The following is a 22,569-nucleotide window of genomic DNA, read 5'->3' as shown; positions in this document are numbered from 1 at the left end:
CTGATTACTATTATTTACCAACAAATAAAATATAAAATTAAAAAAAAATTAATATTCAAACCTTCATTAAATTTTAACCTTCTTACATGTATAAATTTTATTTAGAATCACGTATATAACTATAAGACGGTTTTATTGTATATCTTAAAAGTGTTTAAATTTCAAATAATTGCCTCCAATCAGACTATCAAGGAATTAGCCTAGGAGTACAAATTTGACTAATACTAATTCTTTCTCTAAAATACTAAAAAAAAAAATACTTAGCTGGTCAGTGATTCTACATGCATGCATAAGATCAGATATCAAATTAATAAAATTAGTCTACTGATCTGAAGAAAATACTGCTTTTAGAATTATCATTTGTTTATAGGAGAATTATTATCTTAATTCTATGATGACCCCATTTTTGCAAAATAAATACTCTATTTTCTAAATAATAACCAATGGATGATCAAGAGGAACCTCATTTTGATCTTATGGTGACAGAAGAACAATAGAAGTAAAATAACAGAGTAGAAGATTCAAAAAAACATGCCCTGATAAAAATTAAAAAAAGAAAAAGAAAAAGAAAGAAAGAGCAGAGCCAGAATACTAGGAGAACATTAGGGCAACTATGCTAAAGATGCAAAAGCATCATTAAAGCCTGTACATCATTTACTGACACACACATGATACATAACTATCGGGAAATTTCTCATTAGCATTTGAAATTTGCGGGGATAAATGCCACCTAACAAAAAGGGGGCAACTTCACATATAGTTTTGAGCATACATAGGATCTGATCTAGCTTCATCAATCTACTTAAGAAATAGGGGTAGGTACCAGGAGATTTTCTCAGACTAAAGTGGCAGTGGAGAAACATTACCCCATGACTTTTGGGCGCCAACCGGCAATGACATCTTCTGGGAGAGCCCGTGTTTTAATGAAGGAATCCAGTGAGAAAATAGCCTGAGCAACAGTAATTCAATATTGTTGTCACAAATATTACACTAAACTCTAATCTGCAGAAAATATTTTCATGTTGGCTTTCCATATGAATTACTCCAAATCTAAGATGTCATGAAATCATGAATGCAAAGTAATGAGCTCCTGATCATATCTAGTACTGTGCCCTGGAGAGCAGTACCACATTCCCCATGCTAGATCATATAGAATAACTCCACCATCTTGACATTTATAGGAGGTAACACAATCTTGTGTATATTGTTTGATGACAGCAGCTATATGCATCTAGGGATAAGAGTACCTAAACTGTATCGACCCTAATTTACATTCATTTGTTCGTAGAATGACTTATGAATTAAGATAGCACGAGTATAAAAAGAAGAAAGGGAGGAAAAAGAAAAGGGGATGGGGGATACTTATGCGTGCTCTTCCACCAATGATATCACACATTTAGGCTATGTCCACCCATGATAAAAGACAATCATCAAGACCTTGTTCACATTCCGGAACTCACAATGTTTACAAAGGTAATGCAACATGCCAGAGTTTAGTTCCTACTAAACATACCTTCATGTAAGATCTGAAATAGGGGAGTGACTCTGGAATCGTCCAATTCTTATAATGCCCCAAAGCTACCTCCAGATGGTACAGCTTTGGTCCAAGAGCCAAATCAGCAGCAGAAACTTTTTCTCCATTAATATAAGGGCCCTTTAAAAAATAGGTAAAAAAATGATCATATAAATCTGCAGATGATGGCATTCTAATGAGGAACCATGCTGTTAAATTTCTAAACAACAAAGAACAAAGTCAAAACATCCATAGATTTAACAGAACCCATCACAAAATAAGAGAACTTGGAACTTTATATACAACAAAAAATAAAGAGCTGAAGAAAAAAGAAAATACAGAAGGATTTCTTCCACAATGAAGAAAAGACAGAGGAAAACAGAGAAACAAACTAGGCACGTGTGCCCTCAAAAGCAGTTCTAGAAATTATATTTAAACTTGAATAGAAAGATTTGACTCTTGACACTATTAACTGTTCTACATGGAACAGGATCCTATTCCCGAAAACAAACTTAATAAGCATTCAAAATAAAGAAAGTCCAAATGCAGAAGGAATTTCATACGCATCAGGCCGATGTGTTTACAGCAAATAATTCGCCTAATAATCAAATAACCTTTCAAAAATTGTAGGAACTACATGTATCTACATGCTTGGAAAAACCCAGAACTTGAATAGTATTGCCAACAATATAAGATGATTACTTTCAAAATCCCTTCTCCTTGGCAGCACAACTTCTCTCCTATATTTGTTCTGATGCAACAGCAAATAGCTAAGTGCATCATAAATAATGTAAGGGATGAGCAGGCAATCAGTGGCTACTGATACATGTTATTTCTCAAACTTAAACTCACTTAAGGCTCCAGTCCAAATTAGTTGAGAGTCGGGACCAACTAAATGGATTCTTTTCCTTTGATTGACTTTGTTTAAGGTCAAACTAATAGCCGACCCTGATTCTGAGAACTAAGAAACTAAGTGTGCGGGAGCATAAATCATCTGTTCCTTGAAGGGAAAATTTTGACAGCTTAGGTGGTTCCTGTAATGCGTCAAATTGCATAACTGATGAAATGTCTCAAAAGTTACCAAACAAAGATTCCAAGCACATTTCCAACAAAACAACAGTGACTGAGCCAAAGTTGCCTACTGCATCATTGACTAACAATTATAGGCTGAATTTTACTGCTTAGAATAGGTAAATGGAAATAGAATATTCCCTCATCGCAATCACAATGCTATCTCCATCATTCATCCATTGATTACATAGCTAGCTCATCTTTGTTTAACAGGGAAATGACAGATAAACATTGATTACTTGTAAGCTGTATATAGCACATGCTTTTCAAGTTGCTATTGAGAAGAACTTCTTGTAGCATAAAAAAGAGAACATTAAATAAAAGCTAACAGTGACTTGAGAATTATGGAGTTGGTAATATCATCTCCCATGATATCTGACAAAGTTACTAGGTAGCAAATCTACAGAATATTATTTATCCCACATGCATGTGTTTTCAGTACAAGAATTAATGAGTTCAAAAGGAAGTCTTAGTTTGTATAGAAAAGAGATGCAGGAGGGGCAAGAAGTGCAGAATTAGGAAAGAAAGGAGGCTGAGATGCTTGAGATCTTTTATTCTACCACTGAAGTATGGCGAATGGGATTGCAATCATGCGCCCCGAATAGTCAGAGCACAAATCTCATGCCATCACTATTGCCAGTACAAATCTTGGCCCGGTTCCCTAACTCTAACACAAAGTACCAAGATTAACTATATTATTTTTAACATCCTTCAAAATGCAATGTCTTTTACTTCAAATATGCTAACTTTTCCCCATTTAATTTCCACTCTTTGACCCTGTATTATTCTTGAGGCATTAAACAGTAATGGACTTTCACATAAAAAAAAATCTTAAAATCAATATTAAGATTTTTTCGAAGAGGCTTCTAAAACAATCTGTGACAAGCATGCTTTTCCATGCCACAGACATTCATAACAGAGTAAAACTTTAGACACTGTGATATTAGAAACTCTTCTCTATCACTTAAATAGCAATTGATAAAATTCTCTCTATTAAAAAAAATACCTAACAAGAAGAGCACAATAGAACTCACATTTTCTTTAATATAATCATTGAAAGCGCTTAGCTCATTGAGTAATGCCTGCTCTGTCCCATCACTGGCATCTTTGCTTTTAAGAAAACCAATAAATGTGGAGAAGATCTTCGAGCCACTACATCAAGAAACTTAAATAGCTGAACCAGATAACCTCTGTGTATATTTCAGGGAGCTGTGGAAAGACTATCAAGGAATGGAACAACTAAGTAACATGAACATTTAGCAGAAAGAAGGCAGTAGTAAAACCAAAACGCCTCATTAAAGTGCATCTATAATAGTCAACAAAAATAAAGTACTTCCCTGGAAACATCCAAGCAATAACACATAGATATAAGACCAATCCACCTGTAGCAACATTTTTATATTCCCAAGTGCTAGTATTGATAAAAAAAAAAAGAAATAAAACATTTGAGCAACCAACAACTCTGAAATGCAAGAAACTGCTGATCTAGAAGCTTAATTCTTAATGAGGACATGTGGAAAAGATAAAAATTGAGCACATAGCACTTGAACAAAACTTCTTTCCAAATGGAAAAGCAAGGTCAGCAGCTAGATGGATCTTTAGAGATAGTTCCAGCAATTTCAGCATTTAGCATCAACAAATAAATTATGGAAATCTCAATTAATCACAAGATAGTCAATGTAACTTCGAGTTTTGCAAATCATTGTAATGCCTGTGATATTCACCAAAACCTTCAGAAACAAAAAATACAATAAAATAAAAAAGATGCATGTATCTCAGGTTAAATGATTTAAGCACAACTGGATGCCTTTTAAATTCTGAAGAATGTCTTAACACATGCTTTACAGCATCATCAGTAAGCACTTGCACAGTAAAGGAAGCTAAGAAAATTGCTTCACCAGGAAATTATGATCAATGAACAAGCGACATACACTGAAGCCTTTTCTGGTGGGATTCCTAGTGGGGGATCTGGAAACTTTTCTTCTAGTGACTGTGTAATAAAATCTGAATCCGGGACCCACTTCTCTTCAAATTTTATCACAGGAACTTTACCTTCCGGGCTTATTTTCAAGAACCTGCACACCAAGGAATATATGAAAAAGAAAATAAATTGCAATGTAAACCAAGAAGACTGAACAAAACAAGAGAACCTTCGGTTTGGTTTTAATCACTGATACAAGAATTGAATATATTTGTTTTTCCATGTCTATAGTCAAGCTCAAAACTGAATATATCCAAGACCATTAATAAAAGAAATAAAGGCTATTCACCATTCTGGCTTGTTGGACAAATCAACCAACTTCATTTCGTAAGGGACATGCTTTTCCTCCATAGTCAACAACACTCTTTGGCAAAATGGGCCTGAAGAAGGAAAATCTAATATTACTAATTCATATCCATTATTGAATCAACACACCACTACTAAATAACTCAGCACATCATATAAATCAACACCTAAATGGCAGTAGTCTATGAAAACCCATTATCATCTGTAATTATTTTTATTAATTTCTCCTTGGTTATTGAAATTAACGCCAAAAGAATGGATACATTATAGTTTCCAAAGTGAAAATGAAGTGGAGAAAAATCCAAGTTTTGAAAAAAAAAAAACTTGAAACTAAAAAGAAAGCATTCGAGCACTCAACAATGCTTCAAATAAGCATGTAACTATTCATAGTATACAGATGCATAAACTAATATTTTCATAACCAATTTGTACACTGCTCGAAATAATAGAGTGTTTTGGAGAGTGTATAAAAATGCAAGATTTCAATTGAGTCAAATTCTATTTAGTCAATTCTCATGCTTTGGAATATTGTTGGTTGCTAATATACAATTCTTTCAACCTACAAAAACAAAGCATTTAAGAAAAAAAAATTATAGCAGAAAGTGGCATGATTTTGCAAGAATTCATCTTCCAAACTACATTCCAAAATGTCTTTTCTTTTTAAACTGAATTTCAACAACTACAAGCTTTCCAAACACTATAATGGACTAAATAGAATTGAATTCTTGTATTTTTAAACACTTTCCGGGAACATTAAGCGTTGTTTGGAACCTATCATATAAACTTTTTTCTATCATAACGCCTTATGTTTGTTTCTAAGTTGAAATTACTGAATTCTAGCAATAATGTGATTTCCAGACACAGTAGGTTGACTAAATAGAATTCAAATCTTGCATCTTTTAATATTTCCAAACACCATATAGATACAGAATTCATTAAAAAAAAAAAAACGAAAAACGGAAACATTAAACGAATAGTTTTTTTTTTTAAAAGGAAGAAAAAAGAAAGAATGGAGAAAATTCTCACAGTCGCCAAGTTTGTTGGGAACAGTAATAGAAGCTTTGACACAGACTTCTAGAGGATCCGAAACAGCAGACATTGCAATTTTTCTTGCTCGGTTGCGCCCTCTCAAAACGGCGTTGTTTCGAGGAAAACGAAGGTGATGATGCTTCATCATTGTACAAGAGAAAGCACAAGTCGCTGCAGCTACGGCCGCCGCTGGCATCGATTGAATTCTCGCCGTCGACATTAAGCGAGTGAAGACTGCAAAATTTGTTAGCTAATGACGTTTGGATTCTGATTGATAGACAGAGATGAGGCCTATTTGGTGCCAAGAGTAGAGTCGGTTAGTATCTTTTCCTACGTGGCATATTTAAATAATAACTATTTTTCACCAAGATTTCTTTATTTCGGTATTTTATTTGCGTTCATATCAAATCAAAATAAGTGGAATTATAGTTCTAAATATATGATAATATTTATTAATTATTTTCAAAATTTAGTCTTAAATATATTTTATATATTATTATTTATCTATATAAATTTAAATAACTCAATAATTTGATGAATATATTGAAACATATATACTACATATGTTTAATCGGCGGGACAGAGGCGGAATTTAGTCGGGTTTACGTCTTTTAAGCTCATTGTCTAAATCCGGCCTACAAACTTAAAATTTTAGGTAAGCCAAATCTGTCTTTTTAATATCTATTTAATTTGTTATTATTTAAAAATAAAATAACAGATAATATTATATTTTAAAAATTTTCATTATAAATATTTTCAGTGTTAAAATAATAATAAAATTTCTCATAATAGTAAATTCATCTATAAATATATTTTATAATTTATGAAATTTATACTAATTTTTATAGTTAGAAAAAAATAAATTTAATATATTATTAAAGAAAACTGAAGTACATATATTATAAAATATATTAATTTTAATAAAACAGTATAATAGTATTAAAAATTAATATTTTTAGTAAAGATAATATAATAGAACTATCTGTTAAAAAACCTTTAAGTCTTAATACTTATGAATCCGTGAATTACTAACTTAAAAATCCAATAAATAACTTGAAATCAAATTCTATAATTGTTAGTTAGATTGTAAGATGATCAAGAATTAGAACCTAAGAAAAATTAAGTCTCTTAAACTCCAATTCTAAATACGTCATAAGGATAGATGAATTCCTTGATAAGTAAGTTTTGTATTCAAAATAAGAATACAAGATACAAGCAATTCGACTTAAAAAAAAGTATAAATTTTAATTAATCATAATCTACCAATAACATATGAATTTGGCATTTTTTAAAGACATATCAAAAGTTTTAAGAGAAATAGAACTCTTATTTAACTAATATGATCTAATATGAGTTCCCTTACAAATTTGAAAAACTCTAACAATTAACCAAATAGGATATTAAGAGTTAAATAAAGTTTTCACAAATTTAGACTTTAAAAATATTAAAGAAAACTCACTCTTTATGATTTTTATTTGAGCCGATTTCAATTAGACTTCTATTCGTAGCCCACTTTTGTATATAGTCATTTAAAGATCTCGAAGCTCCTTGGCCATTGACTGTGTAATTAGACCTTGTAGCAAATTTAATGGATCATTTCTTTGTTGTTACCCTCTTGGTCAAGCCCACCCAAATCAACATGTTAATCCATTTCACTATCTCTATTTGCATTTTTCTCCATCAAATATCTTTTTTGTTAAAATTCTAAATGTTGAGTTATTACTTTTTCTTTCAATCTTTTTTCTTTTCTAATTTTGTCATATTTCTTATTTAAAATATATTTTTATAAATTAGTTATCATTATCATTGTAAAATTCATATATTGTTGACTATAATAATGAAACATATTAATTGTATATAATATTAGTTTTAGACAATGATATTATAGAAGTATTAATCTATGTTAGATCTTTTTTCAATTTTATTCTAATTTATATTTTATATTTTATATTTTATATTTTTGTTAAACATTTAAAAAATCTCAATTTTTTTATAAAGAATGTTAATCTGTAAGTTGATAATTTATTTTAAATTTATTATGTCTATTATAAATATGTGTATAATTATTTAGTTAATAGATTCAAATTTTAGTACTAATAAATTTTAATAATTTTTTGAATTACTAAAATATCAATTTTTTTATTATAATTAAATTCAACTTTTTTCTCATTTTGATAATAAATTTTTATCAATTAGTGAAAAAAATTTACAATTAAAAATAGCTAATCAAGCCAAAATATTTATTCAAATATATTCAAAAAGAGTCTTTAACTTTTTAATTGTAAATCCAAATTTAAATACATCTTAACATAAGTGAACTTTAATTACATTCTTATAACCTTAACTAATGTCACTGTAAAAACTGATTTAATAATTGTCCATAATATATTATTAGATGATAATAATAATAATAAATTTTCTGCAAAAATGACTCATTAAGTTGATATATTAAAATAATTTTTTTTCATTTTTTTATGAAATTACTTTTAATTTCTTATTAACAACCTTTTAATATTTTATATCTATTACCAAATATGAATTTTTCAACAACATTATAATATATGTGGCCAAGTAATTTCTTGACTAGAGATATGCAAATATGTTATATATATATTAGTAAATAACTCTACAAATATTTGAATTTATTTTTTAAAAAATTAATTAATACCGTACAAATCATAAAAATATATATATATATATATATATATGTGTTGTGCGTTTTTCGCTACCCAAAGTGACTACTATGCATGGCACATGCAATTAATAGAATATAAAATTTTTGGTGATGCCTAGACCTTCACCACTTTGAATAGTGCCATGCAATCCAATTTAGTTTTGTTTATTTCTTTATTTATAATATTTTTACTATTATTTATCATTAATAGTAGAATTTAGTATTTTATGATGAGATCTACAAGCCATTAGACGTCTAATAAATTGAAAAAGATAAAGAACCTTAGACTATAATTTATTATTTATAGTATTAATACTAAGAAAGCTATAACTTTTTATTTTTTTTATCTAGTAGGTTAATAAAGTAAAGATTTTCTTATATTTAACTTATAAGTGGAAGCCTATAAATCATATGAGTTTCATATTTTACACGTTGTTTTTCTATCATTCATGGAATCGATTATAGACAACACTCAAATTTAACCAATATAAAAATATAAGAGATTAATTTAAAAAAATTTCTCTTTAATATATAAAATAAAAATATGTATATAATTCCAACTTATAACTATGAATTTATAGAATGTTTGATAAATATATTTTTTGAAAACCACTTTCTAATTGGTTGTGTGCATGTCAGAAAATATAAAAAAAAATTATAAAAAAATCTACTTTGTTTTGAAAATAATAAAAAAATAAAGCTAAAATTATATTTTACTTTGACCGTACATTTAGTCGGTACACAATTCATGCTTATGGTTTTGTATGGAATTTTCAATTTTTTATCTACAACTATAAAATTTAAATTAAAAGCTATCTCTGATTGATTGTAAGTGCCATATATATAAGAGATGTATGGATTCTCGAGAAGAGAGAAGCCGTAATGGTCCCCTCCGGACCGTCCGGATCCCACGAGTGAATAGAAAATTGGATCTACATTGGATCTTACCTGAATCGCCCCATCTATTCTCCTGATGAGAAGTTTGGTTTCGAATCCCGGTTCGAACAGGAGAAGTACGCCATGCTAATGTGCCTTGGATGATCCATATCTCAGGGTCAGGCGCTAATGAGCACATTGAACTATCCATGTGGCTGAGAGCCCTTACAGCCGAGGCACAACGATGCAATTATCAGGGGCGCGCTCTACCACTCAGCTAATAGCCCGTCATGCGGGCCTCCCGCCGAGGGCCGGCTATGCCAAAAGCGAGAGAAACCTCATTCCTTTCCTTTTTTTTTTCGTCCCAAATCTTTTTTTTTTTTAACATGAAGAGATAAAGAAGCTATCGCAATTGCCGGAAATACTAAGCCCATTAAAGGCACAAAAATGGAGGGTAAGCTGTTAAGAATTGTCATAGAATATTATATTAAGAAATTTTATATATATATATATATATATAATTTCTTAATATAAATTAATATTTACTATATTTTAAAAAATTTACTCACTACTTGTCCAAGTTTGGATTCAACGATGATAGTGATGATAATGTCCATATTTGCTATTTGAAGAGCATTAAGATGTATCTAAAACTCATACTTTCTGTTCATCTTTTTTTTTAACAAAATTTTATTTAGTTTTTTCTAATATTTTTTATTCGTTGGTTCTCTTTTTTAATAGAATTTCTTTATTTATAATATTTTATTATATTATTTCTATACAAATTTTATTCTTATAATACTACCATGTAATACTAATAATTTTTTTTAAATATATTAAACTATTAAAAGACCAAATCCATTACTCTTAATAACGGTAATTATAAGGTTCTTTTAAATAATTTTATTCGTCCTCTCCTCTTTCACTTATATATATAGCAAAAGCAAAAAATAGACTTAATCTTTATAACTGAATGAAGAAGTTCTGGTAAGGGTAAATGCCATCTATGATACCATGCTACATCGGTCTTTTTGGAGCCTTGAAGGCCTATTAGATTAGGTCAGATTCGTAGATTGAGTACATAGAAAAGGGAAAGGGATGCTAACAAGTACTAAAAGACTTTCCATAAGAATTGGCTCGATCTTCTTACAAGGATTTTTCTATCTCACAAGTGTCGGGCAATCCCAACTATACTGATACGACTACTAACTTCTGTTAAACCAAAACGTTCTCTACTTTTTCTTTCATTAGCTTGATTACTAAGACAAAAAATTTATCCATTTCTATCTTAAATGAATCTGGTAGAATTGTTCCTCTTCAAACAAAAGAACAAATTCTTTTTTACGATCCAACTTTCAAAATGTCTTGAGGCCTAACATTACCCTTATTATATGCCAAATTTCCCTAGAATCTTAAGGAATATATATATATATATATTATATGATTATATGATATGATATAAATATTTACATATGAATTTTTTGAATGGACTGAATTTATCGGGCGAACCTCAAAGAGAACAATATTTCCAAGCTCGCCTAAAATATAGAAGAAATTTCACGAACACTACTTTTTCTAAAGAAAATTATTTTTACGGTTAAAACAAATTTTTTAAGGTTTTTAAAAAAATTATTATTTATAGAATTTCTTTTTTAGAATTTTATTAGAAAAAAGATACCAACAGTATACCTAATAAATACCTTAATTTGTATTATTATAAAATCTATTTTTATTTTATATCTTTTTTACCTTTTCAGAATCCTGTCAGAAAAGAATATATTAAAAAATATACGTAAAAGATACTTAAAATTTATTTATTCTTAACTCGTATTATTATTAATTTTCTTTTCAGAATTTTATTCAAAAAAATATACTAAAAGTATATTGAAAGAATGTTTTTAACTTGTATTATTGTAGATTTAGTTTTTATTTTATATCTTTTCAGAATTTCGTGAGAAAAAAATACTAAAAATATATATTTAAAAAATATTAAAAATTTATTATTTTAATTTGTATTATTATAAATTTTCTTTTCAGAATTTCATTTGGGAAAAGATACTAAAAGTATATTTGTAAGATAATTAAAATATTATTTTAATTTGTATTACTATGAAATCAGTCAAATGAGATAAATTTATTATTTTTTATATCTTTATATTTAGTATTCGTGAATTGAATGATTTTATATTTCTTTATAATGGCCAAGGCATTTTAATGAAATGAAGATGTGTGTTCAAAATATTATACCATAATATATAAAAAATATATCAAATACAGTTTAGAATATATGAAAATATAATTAAAATAAAACTAAAAAAGTTATTTAACAGTAATAAAAATATATTAAAAATATTTTAATAAAATATCAAAAAGATACTATAATACAATTCTAAAAAAATATATAAATATAATGAAAATAATTGTAAGAAAAAAAAAATTTTACCATAAAAATAAAGTTTTACCTCGGCTTTGAGGTCAGTCTATAAAAATTCCTAAAATATAATTCGGCTTTTTTTATTAAGATAGAAATTATGCGTCCAAAAATTTTCTAGCAAACTCAGTAGATATTCAAACCCTTAAACAGCTATGATATATACTGTATTATAGATTTAGAAATTTTACACTATAATGTAGTAATGTACATATGGAAATACAAAAGGCATCTCGGTCAAAAACAGGGGGAAGATTGTCAGTTGAAATGAAACTGAAATAAGCTTGAAATTTTGGGACTTCCAATTAACCTGAATATGCTATCACAATCATAATCATAATAATAATATATTAAAGTGCAAAAGGGAGCACAGACATATTTACTAATATAACCTAATTAATTAGATTATTTATTAATTAATTTTATTAATAAAAATATTAATAATTTATTAAATATAAATCCAGCTCTAAAAAGTCTAATCTATTAAACTAAATAAATTAAAACAGTACACATTTCTCTAAACTTCTCAATAGAAGCCAACCACCTTTTCCTAACACACTCATTATGGGCTCTAATCTATTCCTGCATGCCAACACATTCATCTTAGCATTATAATTGTATTAATATAATTTTTCTATACTAAATAGTAAGATGTATTATTTTAATATATAAATAATAAATATTGCAAGTTCAATTATTAAGATTCAAATACATCATGTAAATTAAAAAATTAAATGAGTTTTATACAAACAATATATTGTATATGTAATTAAATATTAAAATATTTACTAAAAAATAGTTTTATATAAAATGAGAAATATTAACAATACTGAGATGAAATACAATAAAAAAAATTGCTCTTAAAAAGAATATATATTTTAAATTTTAACAATAATTATATTTTATTTTATCAGCAATAACAAATTTTAATTTTAAAAAAATGGACAAATAAATTTACTAAAATATTCTAGCATTCAGCTTAGTTAGTAAATAAAATTAATAATTAATAATACAGTTAGTAATATTATAAATATCTAACATATGAATTTTGATTTTTTTAATTAATGAGTTGAAATATTAAAAAGAAAACTAGTATATATTATTAATTTTGAATTTTAGTTTAAAGTGAAAATCTCAATCATAATAGCTCCAAGGGAACAAAACTCATAACTATTGAGGGATAGAGAGGTGATGGTCCGGTCAAAATCCTAGGCAAGTGGCAGCTTAAGTGTGCAGGTTAGAAAACCGCTGAACTAGAGAAGTAGATTTGGGCGAGCATCAAGCAGATTGATTTTCAAATTAAACCGAACAGAATCGAACTATAATATAAGAATTAAACTTTTAAAAATATCAAATCAAATTAGAATCGAATTATATAAAACTGAAAACAGACAATTCAGTTCGATTAAGTTTTATAATTCGATTTCTCTTTCTTGGGCCTGTTTTATGATTCAAGTATTGGCCTTTGGGCCCTTATATAATTCTATTATAATTATAAAGCTTGATGCAAACTTTAAACTTCCATACAAATATAAGAATAAAAAATCCCACATTAAACACATAAATGTAAAACAAACAGTTACTTTTCCATCAGTCCTGATCTATGAACAAATAAGAATTGTTCATAATTTCAGTTGGCACTTCTTATAACAATCAATTCCTTGCAATAAATCCACTTTGGATTGCTCCAAGATTGTTATAATCTTCAACTTTTCCTACATTCAAGATAAATAGTAAATGACTGACTTCAGTACATCAGCAAAGTTAGCAAAGAATTTAAAGTAGCGACAATGGCAAAATAACATTAAATCAAACCTATGACAACAAGAAATCAACAACAAAGGAATTAGAAAAAGAACCTGAAATGGGACGAAATAAATCAGCAACAACAAAGCTCAAACCAAGACTAGTTGGTGCTTGATAATGTTGGCCCAGTTCTTGCATTTGACAAATTCGAAATTTAATACAAAAATGTTAAATTTGCAACAAAAATTCAAAGCTTACTATGCAATAATCTAAAAGGTGTCCTATTAGGATTAAAAGCGTATTTTAAATGTTGAAATAAATACTTTCCAGCATATTTGCTTAACTAATGACGATGGTCTGCTGGATGATGATGCTTCGGGTAATGTAATGGAGGTGATGAGAGGGCAAGTGCTTCTTTGAGCTCCACAAAGGAAGCAAGTGGCCACATTAATTTGGTGACGGGTGACCAAGCCTCAGTCTGATACTGACGTTCTTCTGTTCATGTTGACGCTTGGAGTTACAGATGCCCAGTTGTCTCGCAAGAGCAGGAACAAATATACGTAAATTAACCAACTTGATCGTTTTAAAATGGAAAATAAAAGAAATTTTGATGCATGTAAGAATTGCATTTCATGTCCATCGATAATCGCCAACATTATACCGAACGGATTATGTCCACAAACTGATTTTTTTTGTATATATCTATTTAAATTTAATTTAGACTATTGTCGGTACGGTTGGCCAAAAAATTCTGTCAAAAATTTTAATATAATTATATTTAAAATATTAATTAAATTAAAAAAAATTATTATTTTATTTATACGCTCTTAAATTCGAAGAAATCGAATATTTACATAAAATCATAACCACAAGACTCACGAGTACGCAACAGGACCGTAATTCAATTTTCTTATACTTTTGTACTAAATATCTAAGTGGGTAGTGGCAAAAAACACATTAACTGACCAAATTTTTTAATTATCAGTTTGAATTTTGAAGTGGGAAGTGTAGTGTCTCAATCATGTTCTGTTCACTGAACTTAGAAGCATCATTTTAATACTTAATCTTTTTTGTTTCTTAGTGCTATGATTTTCTTCGTCCACCATTAAGATGCAAAAGCTTCTGCTCCTGTACTGCATAATATTTCTGGAGTTCAGGTCTCGAATGGACTGGGGGGCCAATCCATTTTCCATGTTAACAAACACGTGCATGCGATTAGTTATTGTGTCAATAATTAAAATGCAAAGTGGTAATTCAGATTTCCAATTATGTTCACCGTGTCAAATATGATATTCAAGTAATTATTCATTTGATTCAGAACAATAATTCTATGATAAATTCCGCATTTAGTTAATATTATATTTCGTTTGATTTAGGCAAGTTCTTGTTATAAGAATGTCTTATTTGGAAATGACCCCTGTATTTTTTATTTATTTCGGATTAAATGTTTGCACTTTTATCTGTTAGCGCATAATTCTTATATGTAACGATCCGGAACCAGATTACATGAGATATTGTCCACTTTGGCTCATACTGGTCTTACGGTTTTGTCCCTTTAGTAGGTTCGAGAATTTCCCACGAGTTCCTCCAATTTGGAATTTTTCTGAACCAAACACGTTTAACTTTGGAGTTTCTATAACTCTACAGCCAAACAATCAAAAGACACTTCATATAATTAGTTCTAACTCTTTACATATATATTATCAACTTTTTTCCACCCCATTTCAATGTGCAATTCGATTCATTCATACACCCCCGTATTTTAGAGTACTGCCATCCTAGAAGCCTGGCAGAAGCCGCTTCTTTTTCAGGCATCTTATCTTTGCCCCGGCATCCACTTCCAGCCCTCGTCGAACTGCTTCTCTAGATCAGGCTGTCACATTATAATTCTAATTTTATGAAACTTTATTTATTTCGGACCAAATCCTTGCACTTATATGTGTTGACACATAGTCCTTATTTCGAATCAAACCTAAAGTCTTCAAGAAAAACCTAGGGTTTTTACTACACAAATTCGAAAATAAACCAAGAAAAACATGCCTAAGTCTGATGGTTATCACATGTTTATGAAGATTTTCACTTGGACCTAAATGGAAAAAAAAGTTAAAGAAATTTTTTATAAACAACTTTTTTTTATTAGTTTCATCTTTTATTTTTATTAATTAAAATACCATATCCTAATTAATATAACTAATTTAATCTAACAATTAGAATTTTAATTTAAGTAAATTAAAATCAAGTAGTAGCATTCCAATCAAATTAGTAACTTACTATTAAAATAAAAATATAATTTGAATCTAAATTATAATAAATTCTTATCATTCTTACAAGTTAAGATTAAAACAATAATTTGCAAAAGGTCAACATCATCTAAATAAAAGTATAGGAGATTAATGTTATGTAATAGATTAAATCTCATAAAATAAAAAATATGTAGAATTTAAAAATTATTTCTATATATATATTAATAGGATGCATAATACATATTCTTAATTACCATTAAAAAAATTTAAAATTTCATAAAAATAAAAGGAAGTGCAAGAGTCTAATCTAAAAAGAATTAAATGTACAAGGGGGCCAAACGTGGGTTGTTGCTTTCTTGAATGCTTATGATGGGCATATAGACTAACAGGGGCATCACATCACCTTCTTTGGTTGTTATCCATTGTTACTGAACTCAAGCCATACATTTATCTGTAGATCACTTTTTAGAAGGGCAAAACACAATTGGAATTTAAAACATGCTAGAAATTGGAATCATCACACCTATACTAAAGCCGAAATGAAGATATGTTTGGATCTTGGAAATCATAGAACTATTTACTTGTAAATAATCTTTTCCATTTTTATTTTTAAAATTTTAAGGAAAATAAAAACTTATTGTTTTCATAAAAAAAATATATAAAATATTTTACTTCATAAAAAAATTACTTTCTATTTTAATAATATTTTAAGTATAATAGATAGATTTAAAATAAATAAAGTAAATACTCTCTATTTTTATTTAAAAACAAGAGACTTCTTATATAAAAAAAATACAAAAACTTATTAAACTTATTTTCAAAGTTTAATTATAATTTTAAAAATATAAAAAATTATTTTTTATTTTCATTTCAAAAAAATAGTACAAGTAAATATAAAGTTTTAGATTCTATTTTTATTTAATTTAAAAAAAAAACTAACATTATCTTTTATAAATAAACATGCCCGTAATTTTACAACCCTTTCATTTTTCATGCTTCCTTCCTTGCATTTCACTTGTTTTTCCAAATGTATGTGTATATATATAATGATAAATATGGCTATTCATTATATGAACAGTATTATAATAATTAACTAAATAATTATTACTTTAATAATTTCTGTTTTCATTTTATAAAATATTTAATTAGTTATTACAATTTCATTTATATAATGAGTTATTATATAAATTGACATGTGGTTGACCCACAAGTTGATTTCATGCCCTCTCAGAGAAATAGCTTTATGCCTGTAATTCTGGCTTCATGCCTGCATCACTCTTTATGGCCATTAGGAGGATCTTTTTGTATCCCAAAGTCCCATTTAATTGCATGTGGAAGTTGTTTTGGGAATAATCAACAAGCTACCTTTTTATATGCCAAATGGGTAGTCTTACATCCCAATTTTTAGTTATTTCATCACTATAAAATTTTAATTTGTATTTTTTAAACCCTTTATCTTCATTTAATATATCTATATATATTAAATGCTAAATATTTTAATATTATCAAAAAATATAATTTATATATCTTAAATTAAATTAAAAATATAAAAAAAATTATAAAATAAAATTTAAATATTTATTAAATTAAATTAAAGATTCATATATTAAAATAATTTAATAATTAAAATTTAAATATATAATTATATATTTTGCCTATTTTATATATAGATATATTATTTTTTATCTACGTGCATTATACGTGAATGTTAATAGTTAGACTAGTTATTATAAATTTATTATACATAGTATTTTTTATATAATTTTTGTATTCATTAATTCAAAAATTATAAAAAATTCTACTTAAATCATTATTATAGAATATCTTAAAATAGTTTTAGTTAATAATAAATATTAAATGAAAAGATAAATTAATTAATGAAAAATATATCTACTTAAAATGTTTTTCCGATTAATATGTTTATCAATCAAATCAATAATTCTAAAAATAAAATAAAAAAATATGATAAAAACACAAAGAAGAACATATTTTTAGCATAGTATATTATCTTTAACTATAAACAATATTTTATCTATTTTATATTACCTATACAAGTTATATTTAGATAAAATGAAGCAAAACTGAATTACATGATAAAATTATTATTCAAATACTGTCGAATATTAAGATAATTTTAAAAAATATAATATATTTTTTATTTAATATGTTCTAAAATAGAGTTAGAATTTTATTAAAAGTTTCGTAAATAAAATTATATATTTTATATATAATTTTTATTTTTCAACTACGCTATTATACGTTTCTAGTTAATTTAACTTGTTTAACTAAAATATTCCACTTAATTTTTTTAAGTGTATGAATTATTATACATTTATAATCTAAACTACCATAATATTTTATATATGAGAAATACCGCACTTACAGTATAGTCTAGTTTTTCATATAAAAGTATGATAAATTATTTTCTATATAGATTTCTCTATTCATCTTCTTTATTCTAATTTTCCATCAAAAATCCTATTCTCCAATAAAAAAATAGGAATGCTAGCTTTAATTACTATACTTCACATTTTTTCCTTAAATTTTTTAATCAAGTTTAATAATTTACTATGTATAAAGTTGGATTTGTATTTTAATGTATTCTAATATTATTTACTAATAATGTTTTCTATAGATTTTTCTATTTTTTCATTAAAAATCATATTCTATAAAAAGAACTAATAACTGAAATGTCACTTTTAGTTGTATTTAGACTACATGTTCTTTTATCAAATTTAATGGTCTATTATATATAAAATATAATTTTTATTTAATAAAAATCTTGATAGAGTCGAACTTTTAGAGTTAGACTTATACTTGATGAATTATTAATATTATTTATTAATAAATTTAATTAAAAAATGACCAAGTTAACCAGATTATACAATCAGTAAGACCCTTTCAACAAATTTGTATGTTCCTTTTGTATTATTTATATATACTCGTTATATTCTTATAATAATAAATATATAATTATTAAATTTAGAATCATAAACACTTCTAATGTTAGATAATGGTATTATTGCGTTTACTTAGATTAGTTCATCTAAATATTCAAAACAACTATTAAATTTATAATAAACAAATTAATATTTTTTTTAAGCTACAAGGTTCAATTGTTGACCACAACACAATAAGATTAGTTTTAAACGACAGACTTATATATTCGATATTATATTTAATACTTAAGGCATAAATTTTACATATTATTATTTAAAAAATAATTTATTTTCTTGCATTTAACCAAACTCATTATCTTTAATTTTTTGACTTTCTTTTTTTTCTATTATGATTTTTGTTGTTCTTTATCTACAATTATTTATATCTCCATTTAACTTTATTGCTGATTTATTTTTAATTTCTACTTTATTTTTGTGCATTTAGTTTAATGTAGAATCTTACAAATCAAAAAGTGATAGGTTTTATATTTTTACTTTGTGAGAAAAAAGAGTTTAAGTCCTTTTTCTATTATCTACCAATATTAGTTAAAATTTAGTATTTTATGATGAGATTCACAAACCATTAGACCTCTAATGAATTAAAAATATAACCTTAGACTATAATTTATAATTTATACTATAAATATTAAGAAGATTATAACCTTTAGTTTCTTTCTAGTAGTTTAATGAAGTAAGGGTATTATTTTTCTTTTCATATTTAATTTATGAGTGGAATTTGATAAATTATATGAGTCTCACATATGTATATATTATTTTTATGCCATTAGATTTATAGAGCTGATTATAGACAACACTCATATTTAATTAATATAACAATATATGAAATTCGTTTAAGATTCTTCTCTTCTTAATATATAAAACTAAAAAGATGTATATGATTCTAATTTGTAGATACAAATTATATATATATATATATATATAAAATCTTATAAAAGAACTCTTTTGATTTGGAAATAATAATAAAAATAAAGCTAAAACTTATACTTTATTTTGGCTGTATATTTAGTCGGTATATAATTCATGCTTTTATATGAAAATTTTAATTTTTTTCTACAATTATAAAATTCAAGTTAAATTCTATTTTTAATTAATTGTAAAGGACGTATTTTATATATATGTGTGTGTGTGATTTCTTAATGTAAATTATTATTTAATACATTTAAGAAATTTAATCACTATTTTATCCAAATTTCAATTGATGATGATGAAGAAGGAAGAGAAGAAGAAGTGGTACCGTTGTAAGATTTTGCTATTTGGCAATTGGGTCCCTGAAAATATAGATACAAAAGATGGAAAACAAGAGTTCTCAATTAAATTGATGCTTTATAGGTTGAGAATGCAATGGGAAACATGATGCACATGGAAAGAAGTTTTTCTTTAACATATTTTGCTTTTTGCTTAATCTTAACATTTATTTTTTTATGGTCCTACAAATAAGCATGTTTATGGGTTGAAGAGGCTTGGCAGATGGGTGACAGGCAAGACCATGTTTGGTGTTTGTGTTCAAATTTCCAATTGACTGATTTATTTATTTATTTTTTCTTTTGGTGAAATGAATGATTATGTGCCTTTTAATTGATGGCATATTGCATTTGTAGAGTTGCCTATCTTATCAACACATATAAAATAGAAAACTGGAAAAGTTTTCCACATGTGCATATTCTTAAAGGAAATTAAAACATGGCCCAGACAGTTTGGCTTTGTATTTTTATTGTCATTGTTATTTTTGAAACAAGTTGAGATTTGATTAGAGCATTTTTCAGAACTAAAGGGGCATGTAAAATCATATATGCATAATAAATTAATACTTTTTAAGATATTTATTTTTAATAGGCATTATACTAATATGTAAATATTATGTTTGTTATATAAATAATTTATTAACTAATAAGTTATTTTTTTAATTAATAATTTTAAAATTATAAAAATAGTAATTTAATTATATTTTTAATATTATATTAATTAACAAATTAAAATAAGTTTTCTTTATATGTATTAATTTTTTACTTATAAATTTTTTGATATCTGTATATATTTTTTATAAATATTTTTTTTATTTTTATATATACATTATATTGATGTATGATTTTTATACTTATTATATGATTTATTTATTAATCAATAATTTAGTATTTCAAGTAAATAATAATTTAATTTTGAAAATAATATTTTAACTATATTTTAATATTATATAAATCAATAAGTAATTTTCCAATTTTTTGATTTTTTAATCTTAAAAGATAACATTAATTAAATTTTTAATATAAATTATATAGTCAAGGCATAAATTTCTTAGATACATGTATTTATTTCTTATAAACAATTTGCATGTATACATAAGTATTATTCTAGTATATGATTTTTATGGTTATTCCATAACTAATATATAATTAATAAGTTATGTTTAAAAAATAGTTTTAATACTAGTAAATTATATTTTATTTATATTCTAAATAATATATTTGTATTAACTTTTCATCATAAAAATAGTATATCTATATATTATTATATTAATTTATATATAATTAATAAATTATTAATAAGTATTTTAAAAATCTAATTAATTATTTTTTTATAAACTTATTTGATATTAGTACTATAATTAAAATAACACGTGAGTAAATGAATAATATTATTAAATATATTGTTTATATTTTCTTGACAATGAGTACAGCTGTAATTTTAATATAGCAACATAATATTAACTTATCTATAGTTTTACATATGATTTAGTTTTTATATTTGAAAACGAATTCGTCAATTTTCTTGACTATGAAAAAATCTTTAAAAATTGGGTCATCAAAAGTTTAATTTCTCATATTTTCTTAATGCCCATAAAACTACGCAAAGTAACCCGAATTTTATTTGGTTTCTTGACAACTTCTTTTTCACTAAATACAATTTATTTGTTTGTTATCTTGAATTTAAAATTAATATTCCATAAATAAAGATTTTTAAATGTGTTACAGTAATTTTACTGATGTATAATAAAATCCGTTCCTATTCATATATAAAAAGATAATCTTTAAAAAATAATGCACATTGATAACATGTTTTAAATTATTTATGTAAAAAATTAATATATTAACTAATAAGTTTTAAATAAATAGTAATATTTGAGTGATTTATTTATATTTTATTTTTTTAATAATTTATCCAATAACTTGCTAAAAGTAGTCAATTTATACCAATTAAAGTTTTTAATTTAAATTCAATTTAACCCTTGAACTAATATAAAATTTATAAAAATATTTTTAAGTGAGTTAGAGAAGATTATTTAATTTACATAATTTGATTTTATGTCTAATAAAGATTAATTTACCAACTAAGATAATTAATAATTAATAATTTGTAAATTGTGATAGTATATTATATTTATAAAAATTACAAAATTGCAAAAATTTATAAATAATAAACAATAAAATATAGTTATAATATAAATTTTTTAAATAACTTTTTTCATAATAAACTAAAAAGTTTAAAAATATCAAACCATATACAACGTCTTCAGCGAATAAAGTCAAAGATTTGAATGAAGCCTGATATTAAAAAATTACTAAATATTGCTAAAATATAACATTTTGCTTTAATTTTGTAAAAGCATAATTTTATATGATTTTAATAATTTTAATTAAAATCTTGTAATAAAATATATTATCTAATTATTTATATAAAATTAGAATTAAATCACATTAAAATTAAATATTTTTACTATAACTTAATAAAAGAATTTATTTTA

The 22,569-nt window shown here is 25.7% G+C and overlaps 1 protein-coding gene and 1 long non-coding RNA gene across 2 annotated transcripts; both read right to left on the bottom strand.

The window, feature by feature from the left end:
• Positions 1 to 589: 589 nt before the first annotated feature.
• LOC8287964 (glutathione S-transferase DHAR3, chloroplastic) lies at positions 590 to 6,184 on the bottom strand. The gene is made up of 6 exons (XM_048373823.1): positions 5,898 to 6,184; positions 4,855 to 4,945; positions 4,516 to 4,659; positions 3,619 to 3,736; positions 1,514 to 1,654; positions 590 to 949 (listed from the first exon to the last, which is right to left on the bottom strand). The coding sequence occupies exons 1-6, from the start codon at positions 6,118 to 6,120 to the stop codon at positions 863 to 865; spliced, it is 804 nt and encodes a 267-aa protein (XP_048229780.1). The 5' UTR covers positions 6,121 to 6,184; the 3' UTR covers positions 590 to 862.
• A 7,198-nt stretch (positions 6,185 to 13,382) lies between these two features.
• On the bottom strand, positions 13,383 to 14,177 carry LOC107262537. Its single transcript, XR_001536413.2, has 2 exons — positions 13,741 to 14,177; positions 13,383 to 13,596 (listed from the first exon to the last, which is right to left on the bottom strand). It is a non-coding gene; the product is annotated as an uncharacterized LOC107262537 (long non-coding RNA).
• Positions 14,178 to 22,569: the final 8,392 nt, after the last annotated feature.

Source organism: Ricinus communis, chromosome 5 (genome assembly GCF_019578655.1).
Source record: "Ricinus communis isolate WT05 ecotype wild-type chromosome 5, ASM1957865v1, whole genome shotgun sequence".
Taxonomy (NCBI): domain Eukaryota; kingdom Viridiplantae; phylum Streptophyta; class Magnoliopsida; order Malpighiales; family Euphorbiaceae; genus Ricinus; species Ricinus communis.
The sequence above is the reverse complement of the archived record's forward strand: the minus strand, read 5'-3'. Positions and strand labels throughout refer to the sequence as shown.